Genomic DNA, 21,798 nt, shown 5'->3' on the forward strand with positions numbered 1-21,798 from the left:
AAATGAAATGATCATCGAACAATCCTACACAATCAAAAAGACCGACACAAATAATTCAACTAAGGTAGAAACATATAGGAAAGAATCGGAATGGTGGGATGAACCAATTTCATCATCACCCTACCTACCTATGATCCCATTATCAAGTGCCCTAGAATCACCCATTCCTTTTAATGAGAAGAAAGGATAAATTGATGAAATGATGGAATTAATTGAGATTTTATAAGAATTATAAATGAATAACACAATAGAGAAAGTTACACTCACAATTCTCTCCCAAAATTTGTTAAATCTTTGTCTGACTCATTTTGGGGTAAACAATTTTGATGTAGATGGATATATCACAGAAGTAAATGATCTAGCAAAAATACTCTACCCCAAAACTACCCCATTTTGGATCAAAAAATATGAGCCACGACCTCGCCCCCCCAATAGCTCCCTTGTTAGAATCACCAACTGCTCTAGAATTGAAGCCACTTCCTAACGCACCCACTAAAATTCTATCAGTAATCCTTAACTAGAAAGCCCAACTTGTAGGTATTCTAAAAGCACATAAAAAAGCTATTAGATGGGATATTGCTGATATGAGAGATAACGATTTTAAGATTTTTATGACTGATTTCTTTGTATTCGACACTACTTTCGAGAACTGTCTCCAAAATCTATCTACAGCACTAAAATAATATATAAAGATAGATTTAATATTAATTTAAAAAAAATATCAAGCTTTAGATTAGAAAGAAATTATGCCGAGACATATCATATCCGAGACAGGGATTGGGGTAGATTAGGCTATAGTTGGAGTAATTTCTAAACCACCACCCCCGATCTCAACCCAGCAAATACCATCCCTTCTTGACTTTAATATTTTTAGATTCTAATGCAACATGCTTGCCACAAATACTCTTTTGGTCCAGGATAATCATCGTAGAGCATTCCATGGATGTTTTACTATGATGATAATAAGGCCTCTTGATTGATCTTGTCCTATTGAAATCTTGAGGGACATATCCAAGTTAGTTATAAGTGAAACTTCCTCATAGCGTCCGACGGAAGATGTGAAACTTAGTGCTTGTTGAAAGATAACTCAATTTTTCAGGAATAGTTTTAATAAAAGTCTGACTGAAGACTTTAAACTTAACGATCCTGAGAGGCAATCCAATTTTTATACTTAATTTATCTTTTTAGTTTACTTATTTTTTTTAGGATAGGCAGCTAGACTAGAGGAAGAACCAAAGTTTCAAGACCCATGTTAGACTAAGAACATATTGAGTCAGATGTATTCTTTCCTATCCCTTTTTACATCTTTTTTTTTCATTGAAGATAATGCCAATTAAGTTGGGGAAGAATAATAGAATAATAATAAAAAAAATAAAATTAAAAAGTTCTCAAATAAGTTAATATTTTATGTTGAGGCATCCAATTATGCTCCAGAATCAAGTTGAATCAAGCATTTTTTTAAAAAAAATTGATCACAGCCCAAAGAGTTTGTGAGGTATCAAGAGATTAAGTATTAAAAAAATCTAATGAATAGTTAAGTTTAGAACAAAAATAATTTTTTCTTGAGCATTTCTGATTTGTCATACCAATATTAAAGAAAAGTTTACTTCCTATGGACTTGTATAGGATAACTATATATTTCTTCATAAAATAAATTATTTTATAAAATTAAAAAAAAAAATTAAAAACTTCATGCTGAGTAATCGGGGCTCTTTGCCTAAGCAAGTATCGAGTTTCACCTCAAAAAGTGTGAAAGACAAAGAAGCTCTACTATAAAGCTAGTCTTAACTCATAACCTGTTTGATTCAAGCTAGTAAGTCTAAGGGATATTTTATATCTAGTGCCCTAAAGTCATCTGGTTTGATAGTTATTAGCTGAAGACTCACTACATGGGTCGGACAAAAAGCTTAAGGCATTAAGATACTCAATAGCAATATAACATTAAATAAATTTAAAAAAATCAATAAATAATGGACGGAAGTAACACTATAGTTGCCCATGTAAAGATTAATGATTTAGAGATAAAGATAGGGGCAATTTAGAAAAAATTTAGAAAAGGTTCAATATTCTTCACTTAATTTTCATATTGGTTAAGTACTAATACTTCGATGATGTACCTCACTCTCACTCTATTGAACATCAATGGCTCTTTGAAGAAAATTGCTTGACAAAATTTGAAACTCTAAGCTAAAAGATATCAAACTCTAAATCTTTTCTTTACTCGAGGACGAACAAAGTTCAAATTGAAGGGTGTGATAAGTACCATAAATATATCAATAGAAGCATCAATTTATAGATTAATTTATTTTTATTCTTTAAAAATTGATGCTTCTTTTTGTCTTTTGCAAAAATGATGCCTACCAATGCAAAGAGCCTAATTCGCAATTAAAAGGACTCAAATTGGAGACCAAAAGGAGACTCAAAGGGTTCCAAAATCTAGCCCAAATCTATTCCGAAATCAAGCCCAAAACTGACCCAACACCACCCGATCTACCATAGATCGATCGCTTGATCCATAGGACCGAGCGTGCAATCCACAAAATTTCATCATGGTCTTGCATGAGGGCATGGGTTTGGGATGCGGTGTGGGTTTGAATGTGCATGGGTTTGGGGCATGGTCAGGTGCAAGCACACGGAGTAGATCTAGTCCAAGGCGCACTTCATGCGAGCGTGAGCGTGGGAGCCAGCGAGCGGATGCAAGAGTGCGCTTCATGCGGGCACGAGGACGTGGCAAGCATGCATGCATGCATGCAAGTGGCTTAGATGCGGCCTGGGATGCAGATAGTGATGGAAACATAAAGTTTTAGAGTTTTTAAAAGGGACTTTTAAGAGAGGGGTGGCTAGATTTTTGAGACTTGGAAAGAAAGGATAAGCTTAAAGAGGAAAGCGAAAGAGGCATGAGAAAAATCCTAACCATCCATCCACTCAAATCATTAGTCTCACATTGCCTACCCAATTAAACTTCCTATCTCCTAGCACCATAAATAAAGCCCAACCCTCTACCTAGAAAGCATCCAATAATTCCAATCTCCCATCAAGCTCTTTACAAAGGATACTGAAGGGAGCAAAGGTGAATGAGATGAGCACCATGCAAGGCTAAAGCTTCTATCCTCAAGGGGAATAAGGGAAGACATTTATATTTCAAATTGTAATCCTTTGCTTATTTTTTCTTGTACTTTGGATTGATGCACTTATTCAATGAAAGAGTTTATTCTTATATCTTTTGTTTTTATGCAAGTTCTTTATTTATGATTTAATTCTTATTGATCTATGAACAAATCTCCTACAGTTTATACAAGTAGGGAAGAGTTATAATCTAAACGATATGATCCTTGCTCAAGCATGATAAGTTATGAGGAGAGCTTAATCATAGACACAGCTGTTTACCTAGTTCTATACACATACGTCCTGATTGGTTCATGACTAGTGGAGATGGGTTGTGATCTGAGGGATACAGTTCACGTACGACGAGATTAACTAAATCAAAAATATATTCATAGATTCAATCTTTAAAGAACCATTAACCAAAGTATCAAATCTGACAATTAAAACGACCAACTTGAAACCCCGAGGCATTCTCCAATCTTAATTCTCTTAAATTTCAGCTTTAGTTAGAATTACTTCTATAAATTTTACTTCAGTTTTTTTGCAAAATCCAAATCTCTTTTACTAAACCAACAAACCTTCTCAAAATGATCGCCTAAGATCTCTGTTGATCGACCTGACTCATCCTGTTCTACAGAACTAGAAATTTAGTAAAAATAGTATCTTTGGTCACTCTAGAGCACATCATCATTCAACTAGGAAGGACCATATCATATCTTCGAGATAGCATGCCTCGATATCTATTACCTGGAATATTTTGATGGGACACCCATTCCTCAGATTTGGAGCTTTGTCAATCTCTGACCTTACTATCAATAAGATGTACCATCGAAAACTCTTGTAAACCTCTTAATATGACCTCCTTTTTCTTCTTTCAAGATATCAAGTGTTTCACATCAAAAATTTGGCCCTTAAACCAGCCACAGGTCAAACGAGTCTCACAATGACCATAGGTGAATGCTCTCTGGTATGAGTAGATGAGCCTTGCAATGGCTTTGCAGTAATATTCTCGATGTGTCCTATGATGAAAAGTCTTGAATTCAATAGACCCATACAGGCAAAATAGTCCCGCGATGGCCTTCTAGTTCTATGGGTGAAGATCGATCGAGCCAGGCCACCATGCCTACTAAAGCATTGGTGACCAGGCTTAAAGGCTTAATCCAAGCAACTATGCCTGCTAAAGCCTTGGTGCCCTAACTAGCCTCACAAGCTTTGTAGCCTAAGCCAGGAACCATGCCTCCTGAAGTCTTGGAATCCTAACTAGCCTCATAAGCTTAATGGCCTAAGTCGGATCACTATGCCTGCTAAAGTCTTGGTGTCATAACTAGCCTCCATATATTTAATAGCCCAAGCCAGACCACCATGCCTCCAAAGGCTCGATGATCGAAGCATACAAGAGTGACAGCCTATGCAACCTACTATCCGAGGATAGCATACTCAAGCACCACAGACCATTGTGCCTCCAAAGCCTCAATAACTAAATCGTATCGGAGGAATGATTTGAGTGACCTACCAATTTATACTGGATAGTATGACCCGAGCACATCAAACCACCACACCTTGAATTTTCAATACTTGATCTGCACAAGTAGTACAGCTCAAGCACTCGCTACCATGACTAAGTCTAAATAGAAACTAGCCTACACAAGTGGGACAACCTAAACACCTTGTGCTATCATGCCTTCAAGCCTCAACAACCCACTAACCCACACAAGCGGCACAACTAAACATTTTTGGCAACTACACCAATGCCTTAACAGCTCACCAACCTAGACAAGCAGTTTAGTCTGAGCAAAACCCGACCTTCATGTTGAAGAATTAGATTCTCACATGGCTTGCTCAAGATGGAGCAGCTCTAGTTGAAGCCTTTGCCAGGCAAGAGGTGACTTAGCTCTCAAAGCATGGACAACTAGGAGGCCAAGTGTTTTAGGCAAGCAAATACTAAGGCAACACCTCAGTATGCTTTTGCTAGCATTAGGGGGCAAGGCCTTTGATGACTTCCTCACATTTGACCATCACGACTAATATTGGGAGGCAAGACCCCGAGGACTACCTCAATGGTAAGCAATACAAACAAAGACAAGGCACAATCCAAGCAAACATGCAACACACATTGAAGCGCAACATGTAGAAAGTGAAGTTTCTATTAATCTGTTCTAATTACAAGGTGTTCGAGCACAACTACATCCAAGAAAATAAAAAGCCTAGTCTATGGGAGATCTGCTAGAGTAGTTGATTTGGTTTGGTTCTACCCCACAACAACAAGTACCTTGAGGATAGTCGGATCCCCATGGAGTACAACATCCAGAAGGAGTTCACCCTCGAGCTTCCTTCTCGAACAGATCCTTGATGAGCTTCCGACAACCCGGCTATCTCCCTCTCCGATCTGATCCAAGGAGCCTGCAACACCTCCAATCTCTTCAATAGCTAATACTTTGAAGAAATGTTCATGGCGATTGAAGGCTGATGATGAATCAGCAAACTTGTGGGATGGAGGTTAGTTCGCTCTCTAGTGGTTAATCCCTCTATTTATAATCCACCTAAATGGTTGATATCTGACCTCCCAGCCTTGATCTATTGCCACATGCTAAGTTCTCGGAGCTTCAAATGATGTATATCCAAAGTCAGAAGACGTTCTTCATGGAGTTCATTAATGGAGAATATCACCTTGGGTATCCACTCACATTAAAGGCAACATGACCTTTGGAGCGGAAGTCTACACCCGATGATGAGCCCATAAATCTCCTCTTGGAATTATTTGCTAAACAAGCATAATATCATCCGTCTGCTCTCGAGGACAAATGGTGACCGAGCAATAGTTTGGGATGTACGACCCTCCTATCTTAGCCGAAGGGCATGCCCTAATTGAGCTCAGCTCATTCCACCCAACACACCTATTGGAAAACAAAGATGGTCATCAATCCGAGCAGTCCAAAGCGACTGATCTGAGCAAGTTTGCACCAATCTGAATTCAACCTTCACCTTACTGAGATGCTCTGGATGACTTAAGATACTTGGCTATACTCTAGTTGTTTACATAGGTCGGTTTATTCCGAGTTGTACATTTGGTGTCAAAATACATCCAAAAATATTCATAGATGAATCAAGCATACACAGACAAGATGGAATGGAAGAGAAAATTACTTCATTTAATTCTAAAGAAAAAGTATAAAAATGAGCAAAAGGAATGCTCTTCTGAACTAACAAAATGCTTGAAGGCAGGAGTACAAAAGGACACTTATGATGAAAGAGCTACTGACTCGCCTCCTCATCTTTGTCTCTATCATCTTCTCCCCTTCTTCCTCTTCGCTTCCTCTCTTTCTTTCTCTTCCATCTCTATTAGGGAAGCCTCCTGCCAAGTAGAGCTGAACATAGGCTGGACTTCGGGTCTAAACTCTATTCATTTCTAATCGGGCTTCAGATCAGGCCTATGTAAAAATTTGATATTTTTTGGACCCAAACCCGACCCATAATCAGGTCTACCACCAAAGCATAAAGGAAATGAAATGCAAGTCAATCCAATCAATGAGAGCCATTCATCAACTCTCCTCTAACGAGATTTGAAACCAGTTTTATAAAGCCACATATACTTTTCCTTGGCCTTCTTTGCGAAATTGAAAAGCTTTTTCTCATTTTTATGGCCTACCATTGAGCTTGAAGCTGCTCTGCTTTAGTAGTGGAACCCTCATCCTTGGCAAATTGGAGAGCCATCTAAAGATGGGCAACCTCCTATTTCAACTCTGCCACTTCGTGCGGCAAATCTTTGCAGCCACTTCTCCATCTTGATGAGGACTACCTTGGGCTTGTCATTCCTTCTCGTGGAGAGACTTTGTATCTATATCAAAGTCTAAATCCACCTAGACTATCTCTACATCAACCATGTTTTACATAGTAGCTCCACTTTATATACATATTGCAATAACCATATTTTTATCTTTGCTAAAAAACCAACATGTACAATATGTGTTTTAAAAAGATTAATATTTTTTTTAAAATATAAAAAAATAAAAACCAATATTCTTAAAACCAAAAGGACTGGATGGAAAAAGAGGAAGAGCAGAATAAAGACAAATATAGCTTGACTAACATGCTGGCCATCTCATCTGTCCGCTCTGATGGAATTTTGATTATCGCTACAGAAGAGCATGCCTCATCTGATAAAAATATAACATATTAAAATTAAATATTTAAAAAATAAATTGTATAGGACAAGAAAAGACGATGGCTGCTTTGTTTGATCGAAATATTCTTTCTTTTTTTTTATAGTTGGTAGTCCAAGATATTCTAGAAATACATATTGCTAGAACAAGCTGATAAATTTGTCATTTGGAATAATTTGCAAAGAAAAATAAGATTATGAATATTATTCAAATCCAAATTTCCTTTTGGTATAATGTATTTTTAATTTACTAATATAATTTAAAACATACACAAACAATTAAATTGTCAGAATAGTTTTGTTACACACATTCTCGGATGCATCTAAGTTTGCTGGTAATAAATAATAGCTTTGCAACATGCGATAGTTCAAATATTATATATCTATTGAAGGAAACTGTAATACATTAAACCAAATTTAGCCTTACCATGTCATGCACAATGCAATATAAATGAATCTTTAATTTCTTAGTATTACGAAAACATTATTATTTTAAATTTAGTATTTCTTATTATAATTATATAAATAGTGCCTTAACTTCTCAGCCAAATCATGTTACAAGCAAATACAGAACTATTAGGATTGCAAAGGCAAACTTGACCAATTAAGAAAGAATTTACCCCTCTCCGTAAAAGTCTAGGATCCTGCCCAGACGAGACAGACTCAGATCATGCTCCAAACAAGATGGCAGCCATGAGTGATATGCCATACATATAGCAGCATGCTTGATAGAGCCCATTCAATCATAGCCATAGTGTCATACGGGGATTAACTCTAATCCCCGTATGACATCGTCACAACATTTTTTTTCCTAATCCTCCCCCTGTCCAAACAAAATAACAACAAAACTATATTCATTATCAGGGAAAACAGCAATTGTTCCTTGCACAAAGAGATCATTCCAACTAAACCTACACAAATTTAACCCTCACTAGGATAGCACCTACTTGTAACGAAAATCCCCTCCATACACAAAACTGGGCCAATTTAGCTGACAATTGTTCTGAAATGAATTCTCAAACTCCTCAAGAAAACCACATAACCCTGGTATAAACATAATCAATCTTAAAACTTGACCAAAGGAAATTCCAACCAAGAGTAGGGAAAAAACATTTTGATTAATACATTATTCAGATATTATACAGACACTAATGCACAAATGAGACATAAGGTGGAATGAGGAGCAACTGCTTGCAAAGCTTCAATATGCGGTGATGTCTTCTCTTTTGCGGATTGACCCCTACCAACCGAGGCAGCAAAATTGGCCTGTAATGGTGGTCGCGAGAAGTTATCAACATCAAAATTTCTTACATCCAAGTACGAAGATTTGATAATTCCTACAGCTATTCGTCCGGCAACTATTGCTGGCCCAAACGCTCCTGAACAGCAATAGAAAATGATGAGAAACATGAGTGGCAAGGGAACAATAAATTAATCTTTGGATGGATGTTAACAAAATGAACATTCCGTTTCATGCAAGCATATGAAAGGGCAGATACATGCTCAATTTTCAAAATGACACGTTATAGTTGCTACAAATTTCTTAGGAAGAAAAGATCTAAACCATGGCATGGTCGGCAAATTTGCCTACAATTATGACACAAGCTCCTTTAACCATCTGTCATGTAACGGATCATGACTCTCTCCCTCTCCCTCTGTCTCTGCCCATCTTCCAACCCACCTATTAGTCCATCCCATTATAATTTTCTTTTAGCAAATGCACCTCTGAGATATATGTTTAGCAACAGGGTTAGCCTGCCCAAAATTTCTGGGTCTAGCAGGGGCTGACACCAGGCACATGGTCCCCACTTTGAACACGATTACTTGCGTGCTAACCCTCTTTTATTATGGTTGGCTATGAGGGTGGTTTTTTACTACAGCATTATTCAACAGCTTTCTATCGTCATTACCAACTCAAAATAGCATTCAAAAAGAAGATGCCACAGACCAGGCTTCCATGTCAATCGTTTTCATCATACTTTCGAATAATTTTTCCATAATAAAATCCAATATCCTGCACAAAAGGTACATAAAATCCGTGGGTTTTTGTTGAAGAATCAAACCAATGTCATGCTTCTGGACTAATGTAGCTGCAAAATAAAGTGGTTTATATCCTGATAGAAGAATTTGCTATCTACTGATGACTGTACTTCATTCAATCTAACATACAGCCTACCTAAAATTGATATAACAAGTCCTGATTAATTGAGGCAACTTTTTACCTAACACAGAAAACTAATGCAGTCCTACACGAATTGGACCTACTTGAAGTGATGCAAATCACAATTTGGGTTGGGTTCAGGCACACGGGCAGAACAAAATTCCTGGGCAGGTCACGTTCCACAGCCATCAAGAATAGAGCTCTATCTCTCTCTCTCTTTGATGGTTAGGGTTCACAAACTTTAAAAACATCAGCAAGCAACACATTAATTTCTGGGAACAATATAATCAAGTGTGTCAAAAAATGGATCTTGGTCACTGATAAAGAATACATCTGATAACACATGCACAAGCACACACGCACACAAAAAAAAAGAAAGAGAGAAATAACATACATACCAAACAGAAACTATTTTGGTGGTCCATGATTGGAAAACATGCAGTTCATAAAGATAGGCAGATATTAGAAGCTTATTAAGATAACTGAGCCAACTGATATGCTGAAATGGGACTGTTTTCCTAGGACCATTGTAGGGCTTCAGGTTTATCTATTTCTAATTGGCTGGAGAAATTTTAGTTCATCTTTTGAACCTAAAGGATCTAGACAGGTCAGTTTCATGGAAGTAGACTAGTCGTGGAGTAAAATGGAGTAAAAGCTGATGTGCATTCATACATTGATGGTTCCATCTGGGTCCAAATTGATCCCAAAGTTGCTAGTTCTGATACTAGATAATATTGACCCATCTCTTACTATATTATAAGCAAACTTCAAGCTGGAAATCTCCAGGTTGAGTTTGCCAACATGCTAGTTCTGGTATTAGCTTTTTGACCATCTCTTACCACAACCCAACTCCAAGCGGGATGTCCATCAACCTACTACTACGGCGTGCTTAACTATGCCCATAAAGGCATGCCCCAGAATGTCTTTCTTGCTAACTACACCCAGCTTGGCCTAGGGAAATTCTCTCTCTCTCTCTCTCTCTCTCTCTCTATTTAAAAAAAGAAACAAGGTCATTGTGAATAACAAAATGAGGATAACATTTACCATCTGACGTACCTAAGTTAAATTGTAGAAGATCTTAAAATCATGAACATCCATCTTCCACACAAGCATTGCACATGGTTATTGGTCAGTGATGGTACATGGATGTTTGTGCAAAATTTTTCAGCATACATTATTTCCTAGAAGAGTAAACGTTCTACACCTAGGGCTAAATGGAATACCTCAATTTGAAAAATTATGAACAAAGAGATGTCGGTCAACTAGTTCTTCCATCAGATTTTGACAGCATATGACCGACCTAAAGATTTGAGGATGAGTACACTCATAACCAAACATTCTTTTCAAGAATGTCATTCAACACCTGAGAGATGCATCAATGAAGCTTAGGGTTTCCACAATTCCCCCTCATGTGCATCACATGTCATGTTCTAGTTCCACTAATGAAAAGAAGATAAAAATCCAAATAAGATGGTCTACACCCTAACATACGTATAAGCATAAATTCAAAATATCGATGAAGCTTCTAATCAAGGTTCATCGAACCACTACCAAATAGTATACTGATTGGTCAATGGTATAATACCGTACCGACACATGGTACAAGCTTGCATACCTATCATCTAACCGTTATGCCATTTTCTGTATTTTTCTTTTTGTTTTTTCAACCTTTGGTTTCCTTATTTTTTTTTCACTTATAATTTTGATGATCATAGTTCAATTTGTGACTTTGAAGTTGTTTTGATGCCTTTTTAAAATCAAATTGAAGTACAATTAAAGGATAGTACCCACTCCAATACGACACCTTAGATGAACCATATCCATGTGGGTCATAGCTTATGTGAAATAGGATCCGATGTGTGACTAAGATCCAAATGCATCCCAGATATCGCCAGCTCTACCAATGAGGGGTCAATTTCCTATATGTAACAGTATCCCCGCATGCTCTACCAGGTCATGCACCATGGTCTCCAACCTATGTGGCATGACAAAACTAAGCCACCCTCATTTTCCTTCTATTCTTCTAGGTCAATTTACATGACCATCAAGAAACTCTTTACAGAATTCTTCTATTCTAATAGATTCATTTCTAGTTGTTTGATCATACAATAAAGAATAGTTTTTCAAACAAAAGTTGGATGTGAATTCAAAAGAAAATAAAGTTAAGAAATTACCAATATAATTAAAAAATAATTTAAGAATTCCTTTTATGTATCCACAGAGGCCAATTCATCCTATTTAGAAAGTCACGATCAAAGACCTTAGGTTGCGTTTGGTGCATCATCAGACAATCTTGGAAGGTAACGTGGATTGCCTTCAAGATAGATTGCCATCATTAAATTGCCAATAATGTTAATTACTGTGTTTGGTATATGCAGGTAATGTTGTAGTAAAATTATTAAAAATCTTGATTGGCATATTTGGTATAACAATTAGATTACCGGTAATATGAAATCAAATTTTTCAAAATACCCCTAAAGTTAAATTACTGTGTTTGGTATAAATAAAGGCTGCAATGGCTCTCGCCCGAGACCTCACACCTTGAACACGGCCAAAGCTTTGGTCTGATGCTCCCCCTTGAAGTTCAGCCCACTGCCGACCACCGCCCGCCGACCAGATTGGCCGCAGCCTCACATTTGCCATGGGCAATAAGGAGCACTTCCGTGGCCTAGTCCATGGGGCCTCTGGACGAGATCGTAGAAGCAGGCAGAGGTGGGAGGACGTTGCAGGCCCCTCTTCGTTGTCGTTGCCATCTCCACGACCGTGGGAAGAATGGGAAGAGCCCATCGGGATGGGAGGCAGAGCAAGGTAGCGGTGGGGCTAGCCTTCGTCGGTGGCGCCACCGTGGTTGGAGAGACAGAATTTGTGATTTTTTTAAGGGATAATTTTGCCCAAATTTTTTTTTTGCAACATTGCCAGGTGATAATTTGGATAGCCACTCCTTCCCAAGGCTATCTAGATTGCCTCGTGGAAGGTAATGTAGATTGCCACCCGAAAAGTATACCAAACAGTAATCTAATGGGCCCACTTTAAATTGCCGGTAATCTGAATAGGTTGCTAGCTACCAAATGCAACCTTAGGGCCAAAGATTTAGATCCCAGCGGAACATTCTACGGGACAATCATTCCATGTGTCAAAATAGGCCCATCCCGCTAGCACGCCAGCATCTTGATCAAGACATCTTGGAACATCCTATCCCAAGTGTCGGGACGGACGAGACGGCAATGTCCCATTCCATAAAAAAATCGAGATAGCCTCATCCCACAGGATGTAAAACCTTACTTAGGGTTGTGAATTATATATTGTCCTACCATGTCCACTGCTACCTATCTGGCCATCAGATGCATCAATGTCGAATTGTCATCATCCCTGGTGTTGTGGACTAATCTAGCCAACGGCCATCCAAGAGCAACTGATCTCTAAATTTGTGTGAACAAGCTCCTCAACTCTCCAACATTAATTGCAACTCTCTTTCCTTTTCCTCTCTTGCTAACTAGAGGAGCTACCTTCTTTCCCTAGATACCTCTCTCTGCCTAACTCTACTAGATGGATTGATTATGCCCACTTTTTGAGTAAACCGAGCACAGTGGTAGCCTCTTCTCAACATCTTTGTCAAATTTCTAGAAGTCTCCACATGAAGCCCTACAATCAGATTAACGAAGCACCCTACTAGGGTGCTACATATGTTTTTAATTAAAAAATAATATTTAAATATAAAATATTCAGAAAATTAATTTTGCTTCAGATCAAAGTAGCAAGATGCTATATATATTTTTCTCGACATGTAGGTATGCAAAAAAAACAACTGATTTTTCAAAATTATTTAAAATTGTGCCTAGGTCTCTTTGCACATGATCATGCCTAAATTTAAATTACTGCCAAATTTAGATAGAAAATAGTATGCATACTCCCACACATGCTACCACATTTACATATTTTTTTAATTATTATTTTATTTTTATTATTCAATTTATTTTTATTATTTTTAATCTAAAAATTCATATACCTTACCAAAAATTATGATTTTGGGTGCACTGCATAGATCCCCCATACATCTATAACATATCATGAAATCATGCCAAAATCCAAATTTTGTTATGATCTATGTCATTCTCTAATTTTTTTGCCAATATTTATCATGGAAAAAAAAAGAAACAGAAGGCCCTTTACTTATTTTTGACTTGGATTTGGACCAAAATCTACAAATCTGCCCCCTTCCGATTACTGTGAGTTAAGAGGTGAAGCAAAGAAGGCATGAGAGGCCTTCTCTATCTCCCTCTAAATTATTGAAGTGGGAGAGAGGGCCAAAATGTCTTAAATAATGTTTGCCGTATTGATTGGTACCGATGCATACCAAGCGTATCATACCAAATCGGTGTGTAGAACAAGAAGGTGAGAGTGTCGATACGCCCAACCGGGTTCAATATCGGCTCTATACTGAACGTACCAACACTATAATAGGATGATACCAGTATATGGTATAGTATCGAAATGGCAAATCTTGAACCTGAATCAAGCCGAACCAGAGAATTCAACTAGATTCAAGGTTGTGTCACTTGGTTCAAGCCAGAACCAAGCAGTTTGGATCCTAATCCCAAATCGAAACCATGTACCATCCTAGGTTATGGGCGGTATGATTCAATACACCCCAAATTGTGTAGTTCAATGCAATATAACTCAGTATGCCCCAAACTAGATACTTCAAGGCAGCAATGCCTTCCTTGCATCTAATTGTACCATCCCTTAAATCAAATATATTCCATTTCACCAACACCACCTCACTCCTTGTTGGGTTCCGACCACGTAGGGGAAAGTGATTTTCAAAAATTTTAAAATCAAACAAGTTAATAGCTTTAACAATTAAAACTATTAAGCCGAACCCAAAACCCTAGAATCGAAAAACAAAACAAGCATGCAAAAAAGAATAAATTTTTACTTTCACCAAAAAGGATGAAGTGGCATGTTGTTCTCCACGAGACTCCAAAATAAAAACCCTCCAACGATAACCCACACGGAAGTTAGCCAAGATCCTTCCTAACTGGTGCACTGCCGCAGCCTTGTCTTCTGAAGAACACTGCCGGCTTTGAACCCAAGGAACGAACACACCAAGCCCAGTCGCCTCCAAGCTTGCCACCAGGATCACGTCAAGAAGACACTCTTCAGATGTCTCACAACCTAAGATTTGATTTTTGGCTCCAACATATGGAAAAACCAAACCTAGAGCACACTAGCAACTCTTGCTAAATTTCTCACCACCCTTTTTATAACTTTTGCCACTCAATTTCCCCTTGCCTTTTTTTCAAATTTTTTTCAGAATTTTTCCTATGATTTCCACATCCCTTCTCTCTGGTTTCAACCCAAAAACCCAGCAGCAAAGCCATGTGAGACATCCCATTTAAATAAGGGACCAAGGGATGTGTCATGAGACCAAGAGATGCCAATTTTTGCCGTTCCAACTTCTCACGCGGTGAATAAATTCACCGTGTGAAATTATGGCGCAATAAAGCCTTCACACAGAAGGACTCTCCCTCTTCTGCATGCCATAAAAATCCCATTTAATTTTGACGACAAATCAAAGGACTTCTGGTTTATCATTTAAGGCAACGCGTTAAGATAAGTTCCTTCTTTAAGGACTCCATCTTCACACGATAAAATGAGTAGGGCGGCATTTATTTTTTAGGTGTGGCTTCTGATGGGTGCAGAGAAGTCCTTCACTTGAAACTGTTGCAAGTTAGGTAAGATACCAATTAAGATAGACACAATCCCCTTAGATCAAAGATAACTGGTCTAAGTTAGCTCAAACACTTTAATCTAAACCAATTTAGAAACTTGAGTTAATACAATGTGCTAGCATATCAAATTAACCCATAGAATTTACATTAAACTCTAATTAAATCAGACTAAGACCAAATCCTAAAGTGTGTGACCCATTGGGTTCCAAATCTAACCAGCAGTGGCCCAAGACTTTCGACGTAACCCTAATCCGATGAGATTAGGTCATCCAAAGAGTCCCAATCAATTTGGACCCTTCCAAATTGATTCCAGAATTAAATTCTTTTAATTCTGATGAATCCACAAGTCAAGATTGACGTCTAGCAATGTGTGACAACTATCCAAAAGATTTAAAATTTTGATAAAAAATTACCAAAATACCCTTCAGTGGTAAGTTACCGTGTAATTCAATCCTTCAATCAAACATCCCAAATGAGCTGTGGGCATGAAAATATGTCAAACCCAGTCACTTATCTTTATGTATCTCGATCTGAAGGCGATTCAGTTGATGATACATTAGAAACTCTTTTCTAGTTATCATCCTGCTTTGGTCAAAGACTTCCAAATCATCGACCTATAAGATCACATAGGATGTTCGCTTTCCTTATTAGGAGTGACTGATCCCTTATTGATCACTCACAACCTCCATGCACACTTCACCACATCCAGAACACTCCATACAAGGATCAAAGAAACAAATTAGGAAGTGAACCAAAATATGGATCCATGTACACAAGGTACCATGATGATCTCAGGTCAAAAAATTACTTACACAACTCCCACTAGAGAATCATCAGTTGATATATAAATAAGATTCCATCTGATATTCTCTCAGGTCTATTCAGTGAACTCATTCTCTAATGAACACCCAAATCCTTGTATTAGTGTCACCACACAAGTGGTTGTGAGATCAACCACCCTCCTTTCTGAGCATACATAAGACATGCCAGTCTTTCCGGTATCATTGATCCCCGACGCAATGAACCGACTAAAAATATTTTAGGTCATGGCTATCATGGATTTAGATATCACCGGCGTGATCTCATCACGGCCCTAAAATCATTGCCCAGACCTGAGGTTCATTATAATCTTAAAACAATAAGATGCAGCATACAATAAATCAAAAATATCTATTTTATTAATAATATAAATATCAATTACACGAGTCTGGAAGATAAATTATAATAAACACTATCGCATCCCATATGCGATTGGTTTGTAGGACATTATTCTTTCAATCTCCCATTTGTACTAAAACCAATCGTCCCTATACTTGATACCCACGCTATCAAGGTGGCAGTCAAATTGCTACATTGACAAGGCCTTAATAAATGAGTCCACCATATTGTTCTTGATGTCAACTCGCTCCACGATCACATCATCTTTCGACTATCTCCCGAACGAGGTGGAACTGTCTTAAGATGTGCTTGAATTTATGATGAAATCTTGGTTCTTTAACTTGAGCAACTGTCTCAGTATTATCACAATAAAGGAGCACTGGTTGTTCAATTTCTGGAACCACATCCAATTCTGTGATGAATTTCTTCATCCAGACGACCTCCTTAGCAGCCTCACTAGCAGTAATACTCAGCCTCAGTGACCGAGTCAACAACAATTTACTGTTTGAAACTTTTCCAACTTACTACACCACCATACATAGTGAACACATACCCAGATATAGATTTGCTATCATCCGGATCAAATTAAAAACTAGAATCAGTATAACCTTCTAGTTTTAAATCAGATCCACCATATATTAGAAAAACATCTCTAGTCCTCAAGTACTTGAGTATGTTTTTCACAGCTCTCCAATGATCCTCCCCGAGATCAATCTGAAATCTGCTTACAATGCCCAAGACATAAGCCACATCAGGCCTGGTACATAACATAACATACGTAATCGATCCTACAGCCGAAGCATAAGGAATAGAACTCATTCTATTTCTCTCTTCAAGTGTCTTAGAAGACTTCTTAGAGAGTTGTATGTCATGACCTATGGGCAAGTAACCTGTTTTACTTCCCTCCATATTGAACCTCTTCAACATAAGGTCAATGTACCTAGACTGGGACAAGCCTAGCATCTTTTTTAATCTATCTTTATACATCTTTATACCTAGTATATAGGATGCCCCACCCAAGTCTTTCATAAAAAATTTTGTGATAGCTATATCTTGATCGATTGCAACATCGAGATATCATTCTCAATGAGCAGTATGTCGTCCACATACAAAATCAAAAAGATAATAGCACTTCCACTATTCTTGTACACACAAAGTTCATCCATATTTTTGATGAAACCAAATGATTTGACTGTCTCATCAAAACGGATGTTCCAGCTCCTCGATGCTTGTTTTAATCCATAAATGGATCTATTCAGCTTGCATACCTGATTTGCTCTCCCACTAGAGACATCTCTTTGGTTGAGTCATATAGACTTCTTTCTCAAAATTTTCATTGAGGAAAGCAGTCTTGACATCCATCTACCAGATCTCATAATCATGGTATGCTGCAATAGAAAGTATTATCCGAATAGACTTGAGCATGGCTACCGACGAAAAAAATTTTTCATAATCAACACCTTATTTTTGTCTGAAATCTTTTACCACCAGCCTGACCTTATAGGTCTCTACCTGGCCATCTACTCCAATTTTCTTTTTGAAGATCCATTTGCAGCCTATTAGGGTCACACCCTCAAGCGCATCAAACAAAGTCCAAATTTGGTTGGTATACATGAAGTCCATTCGAATTTCATGACATTGAGCCATTTGTCAGTCACTACTCATGACAGCTTCCGAATAGGTCATGAGATCATCATTCTCAATGATGTCGGATGTATTGTTATTTTCAATGACAAACCAATACCTAAAGGGTATATTACGTACTCTACTTGACCTTCGAAGAGGTATGTGTCGTGGCTGTGCCTCAACAATGGGCACATCTAGTTGAAAACCATTTTATGAATCCTGAATAGATTGTAAGTTTTGAACTTCCTTAAGTTCGACAGACCTCCCACTGCCTCGGATAAATTTTCTCTAAAAAAACGACATGCCCACCAACAAACACCTTTTGTTGAGTAGGGTTATAGTAGTATCCTATACTTTCCTTGGGATAACCTACAAATATGTATTTTTCTGATCTAGCATCCAGCTTATGTCTAACATTTTTCACATAAGCTGAGCAATCCCAAATCTTAAGATGCTTAAAATTGGACTTTTTCTCTTTCCATATTTCATATGGAGTGCTAAAAATAGATTTAGAAGGTATTTTATTTAAGATATACACTGCGGCCTCGAGAGCATATCCCTAGAAGGATAGTGAAAGATCCGTGAAACACATCATGGACCGCACCATATCTAATAAGGTGTGATTCCTCCTTTCCGTAATTTCATTTAATTGTGGAGTATAAGGAGGTATCCACTGAGAGAGTATTCCATTTTGTTTTAAATAATCGAGAAACTCACTAGACAAATATTCTCCTCCTCGATCAGATCGAAGAGCTTTAATACTTTTACCAGTTTGTTTCTCAACTATTCTTTGATACTCTTTAAATTTGTCAAAGACTTCGGATTTGTATTTCATTAAATACACATCCAAACTTAGATCTATCATCAATAAATGTGACGAAATAAAAATATCCACCTCTGGCCTGAGTCGACATTGGACCACAAACATCAATATGTCACTCGCCCTTTCTCTGTCCAGTAAATGGAGTCTTGATCATTTTTCTCATGAGGCAAGATTCACAAGTTCCATATGATTCATAATCATAAGGATCAAAGAATTTATCTCCGAATAACTTGTTAATTCTTGACTCATTTATACAGCCAAATCGGCAGTGCCAGAGATACATGACATTTACATCCTCTTTCTTTTCTTTATATTATCAATATAAAGTACATTATCATTAAGTAAAAGCAACAAAAGACCATTATCAACATAAGCATTCCCATAATATTCATTAGAAAAATATATAGAACAACCATTGTTTTTTGCTTTTATTTTAAAACCTTGTTCCAATAACAATGATACAGAAATAATATTTTTAACAATATTAAAAATATAAAAACAGATCTTCAGTTCTAAAATTTTATCCAAAGGCAACTTCAAAATTCTAGTTCCTACGGCTTCGGCCTGAATGAACTCTCCACTAACGCCGAACAGCTCGAAGTCACCTTTATTCAGACTTTTTATTTTCTGTAGACCCTGCAATGATTTACAAAGATGTAAACCACAGTCGGTATCTAATACCCAAGAATCTAAAAATGAAGTACTCAATGATAAGTTAGTTTGTATCATATACAAACTTTTAGCAATGTTTGCCATTTTCATGGTTGCAAAGTACTCCTTGCAATTTCTCTTTCAGTGACCCTCCTTGCCATAGTGATAACAAGTATCTTTGGCAGAGACCTTCCTCGCCTCTTCTTGGAGATGCCAACCTTAGGATTCATCTTTTTCTTAGAACCCTTTGCTTTTTTCTTATTGATCTTATTGATAAGTACCGGAGCCTTTTCACCCTTGAAATGGCTCTCTGCTGTCTTCAGCATGTTCAGCAGCTCAGACAGACTGATGTTCAGTTTGTTCATATGATAATTTATAATAAACTGAGAAAAAGAGTCAGAAAGAGACTGCAAGATCAAATCCTGACTCAGTTCACTATCCATGACAAAGCCCAGCTGTCCCAGACGAGTGATCAAATCAATCATCTTCAGGACATGCATTTGCACGGAGGTGCCTTCAATCATGCAGGCATGTAATAACTGCTTTGATATCTCATATCGAGTATTTCGACTTTGCTCCCCATATAACTCCTTAAGATAGAGTATAGAGAGAACATCCATGTCTTCATGCTGCCTCTAGAGCTCATCGCTCGAGGCAAGCATGATGCATTTAACAGTCACACTGTCATCTTTCCACATCTTGTATGTGGCCCTCTCCTCCTCGGAAGCATCATCCCCAAGGGAATCTGGTGCAGATGTGTCCAGAGTGCAGGAGCCTTACTCCTGAGTGAGAACAATTCTCAAGTTTCTTAACCAGTCTACGTAGTTAGGTCCAGTCAATTTGTTTGCATCTAGGATGCTTCTAAGCGATAGTGAGGATGCCATATGAATAGTTAATCTACAATAATAAAAACACAATATATGCGGACGACTCATGATGACATTCATAACTAGATTAAGATTTTTATCTAATTATGTCTCCCACTATTTTATCGAACTCATAACCCTCATCTATGTAAGTCGAGAAACATACTAATGTTTCTTAGTGGGATTGAGATCCCTATTCCTCAAACACCTTGTGGATAGCACAACAAGTATTCATGAGTTCAAGAGTAACTCTTTACCAATTGTACCTCTACAATTCTCAACATTTTTCTTTCTGGCCTCTAGATCACATATAGCCTTGTGGATAGCACAACAAACTATAGTGTTCTAGTTGACCCTTCAATCCCATATGGTCATACTTAAACAATGCTGCCCTTGTGGATAGCACAACAAAGCAACACTATTCAAAATATGCCATAAGCATCAAAATACACTTGATCAATATCATATCAATTTTTATAGTAAGCCTTGTGGATAGCACAACAAGCTCACTAAGATCTTGACATACTCTATTAACCAAGTTTGAAGGCCCTTGTAATGTCAACATCACTAATTAATCTAAGTTCGAAATTCAATAAGACCAAATTAGCCAGATCAGTAGGTGGGAGGCTCTTCATAGCTTTCTTAGACACCAATAAAGTTGGCTGGGCCAGCATACGGACCTAATTAGAAAATCACCTATCACACTTTTCTCGACACCAATTGATCTAAAAAATTCGACTTTTGAATTGAAAGTGAATCCCGACATTACAACTTAATATATTTTTAAGAGGGACTTTGAACTGATCTCTGCACATCCTAACTACATCTACATAAAATGTACTTTACATATTATGCAATATGGCATGTAAATACAAATCACAATAGCAATCATGTAATCATGCCAAAAATCAAATAAGGGTACAATTGAAATCATAACATATGACAAGCATATTGAACTAATAAAGCAACCCCTAATTATGCATAATACCCTTAACTATACATCGATTTAAGCATGAAGCTACCATGATAAAATAAATTTTAAATTATCATAAATTCATAATTCTAATAATTAAAATTTAAAATCATGATACATATAAAGTCAAAAAAATATTTTTGAGATTAAAGATCAATGCTAAAAATCAATGCAACATTTTTGGCAATATATAATCAATAACAATTCTATGCAACTACTTTGCACTTGTTTGATCGAATCAGACAAAAGTGGCTCTGGTACCACTGTTGGATTCCAACCACGCAGTGGAAAGTAATTTTCAAAAATTTTAAAATCAAACAAGTCAATAGCTTTAACAATTAAAACTATTGAACCAAATCCAAAATCCTTGAATCACCTTACCGATATCGACAAAACAAAACAAGCATGCAAAAAAGAATAGAATTTTTACTTTCACCAAAAAAGATGAAGTGGCACGTTGGTGTTCTCCACGAGACTCCAAAGTAAAAATCCATTAACGGTGATCCACACAACAGTTAGCCAAGGTCCTTCCTAACTGGTGAGC

At 37.4% G+C, this 21,798-nt stretch overlaps 1 protein-coding gene across 10 annotated transcripts in view; it reads right to left on the minus strand.

Moving 5' to 3' along the window:
• Window positions 1-8,088: 8,088 nt before the first annotated feature.
• LOC105035049 (protein virilizer homolog) overlaps window positions 8,089-21,798 on the minus strand; it is a 115,949-nt gene continuing 102,239 nt past the window's right edge. For all 10 annotated transcript variants that reach the window (XM_073251728.1, XM_073251729.1, XM_073251730.1 and 7 more), the window contains one exon: window positions 8,089-8,643. In XM_073251728.1, coding sequence (XP_073107829.1) covers window positions 8,623-8,643 — 21 coding nt within the window. In that variant the 3' untranslated portion in view covers window positions 8,089-8,622. The remainder of the gene's footprint in view (window positions 8,644-21,798) is intronic.

The sequence above is a fragment of the Elaeis guineensis genome, chromosome 2 (genome assembly GCF_000442705.2).
Source record: "Elaeis guineensis isolate ETL-2024a chromosome 2, EG11, whole genome shotgun sequence".
Taxonomy (NCBI): Eukaryota; Viridiplantae; Streptophyta; class Magnoliopsida; order Arecales; family Arecaceae; genus Elaeis; species Elaeis guineensis.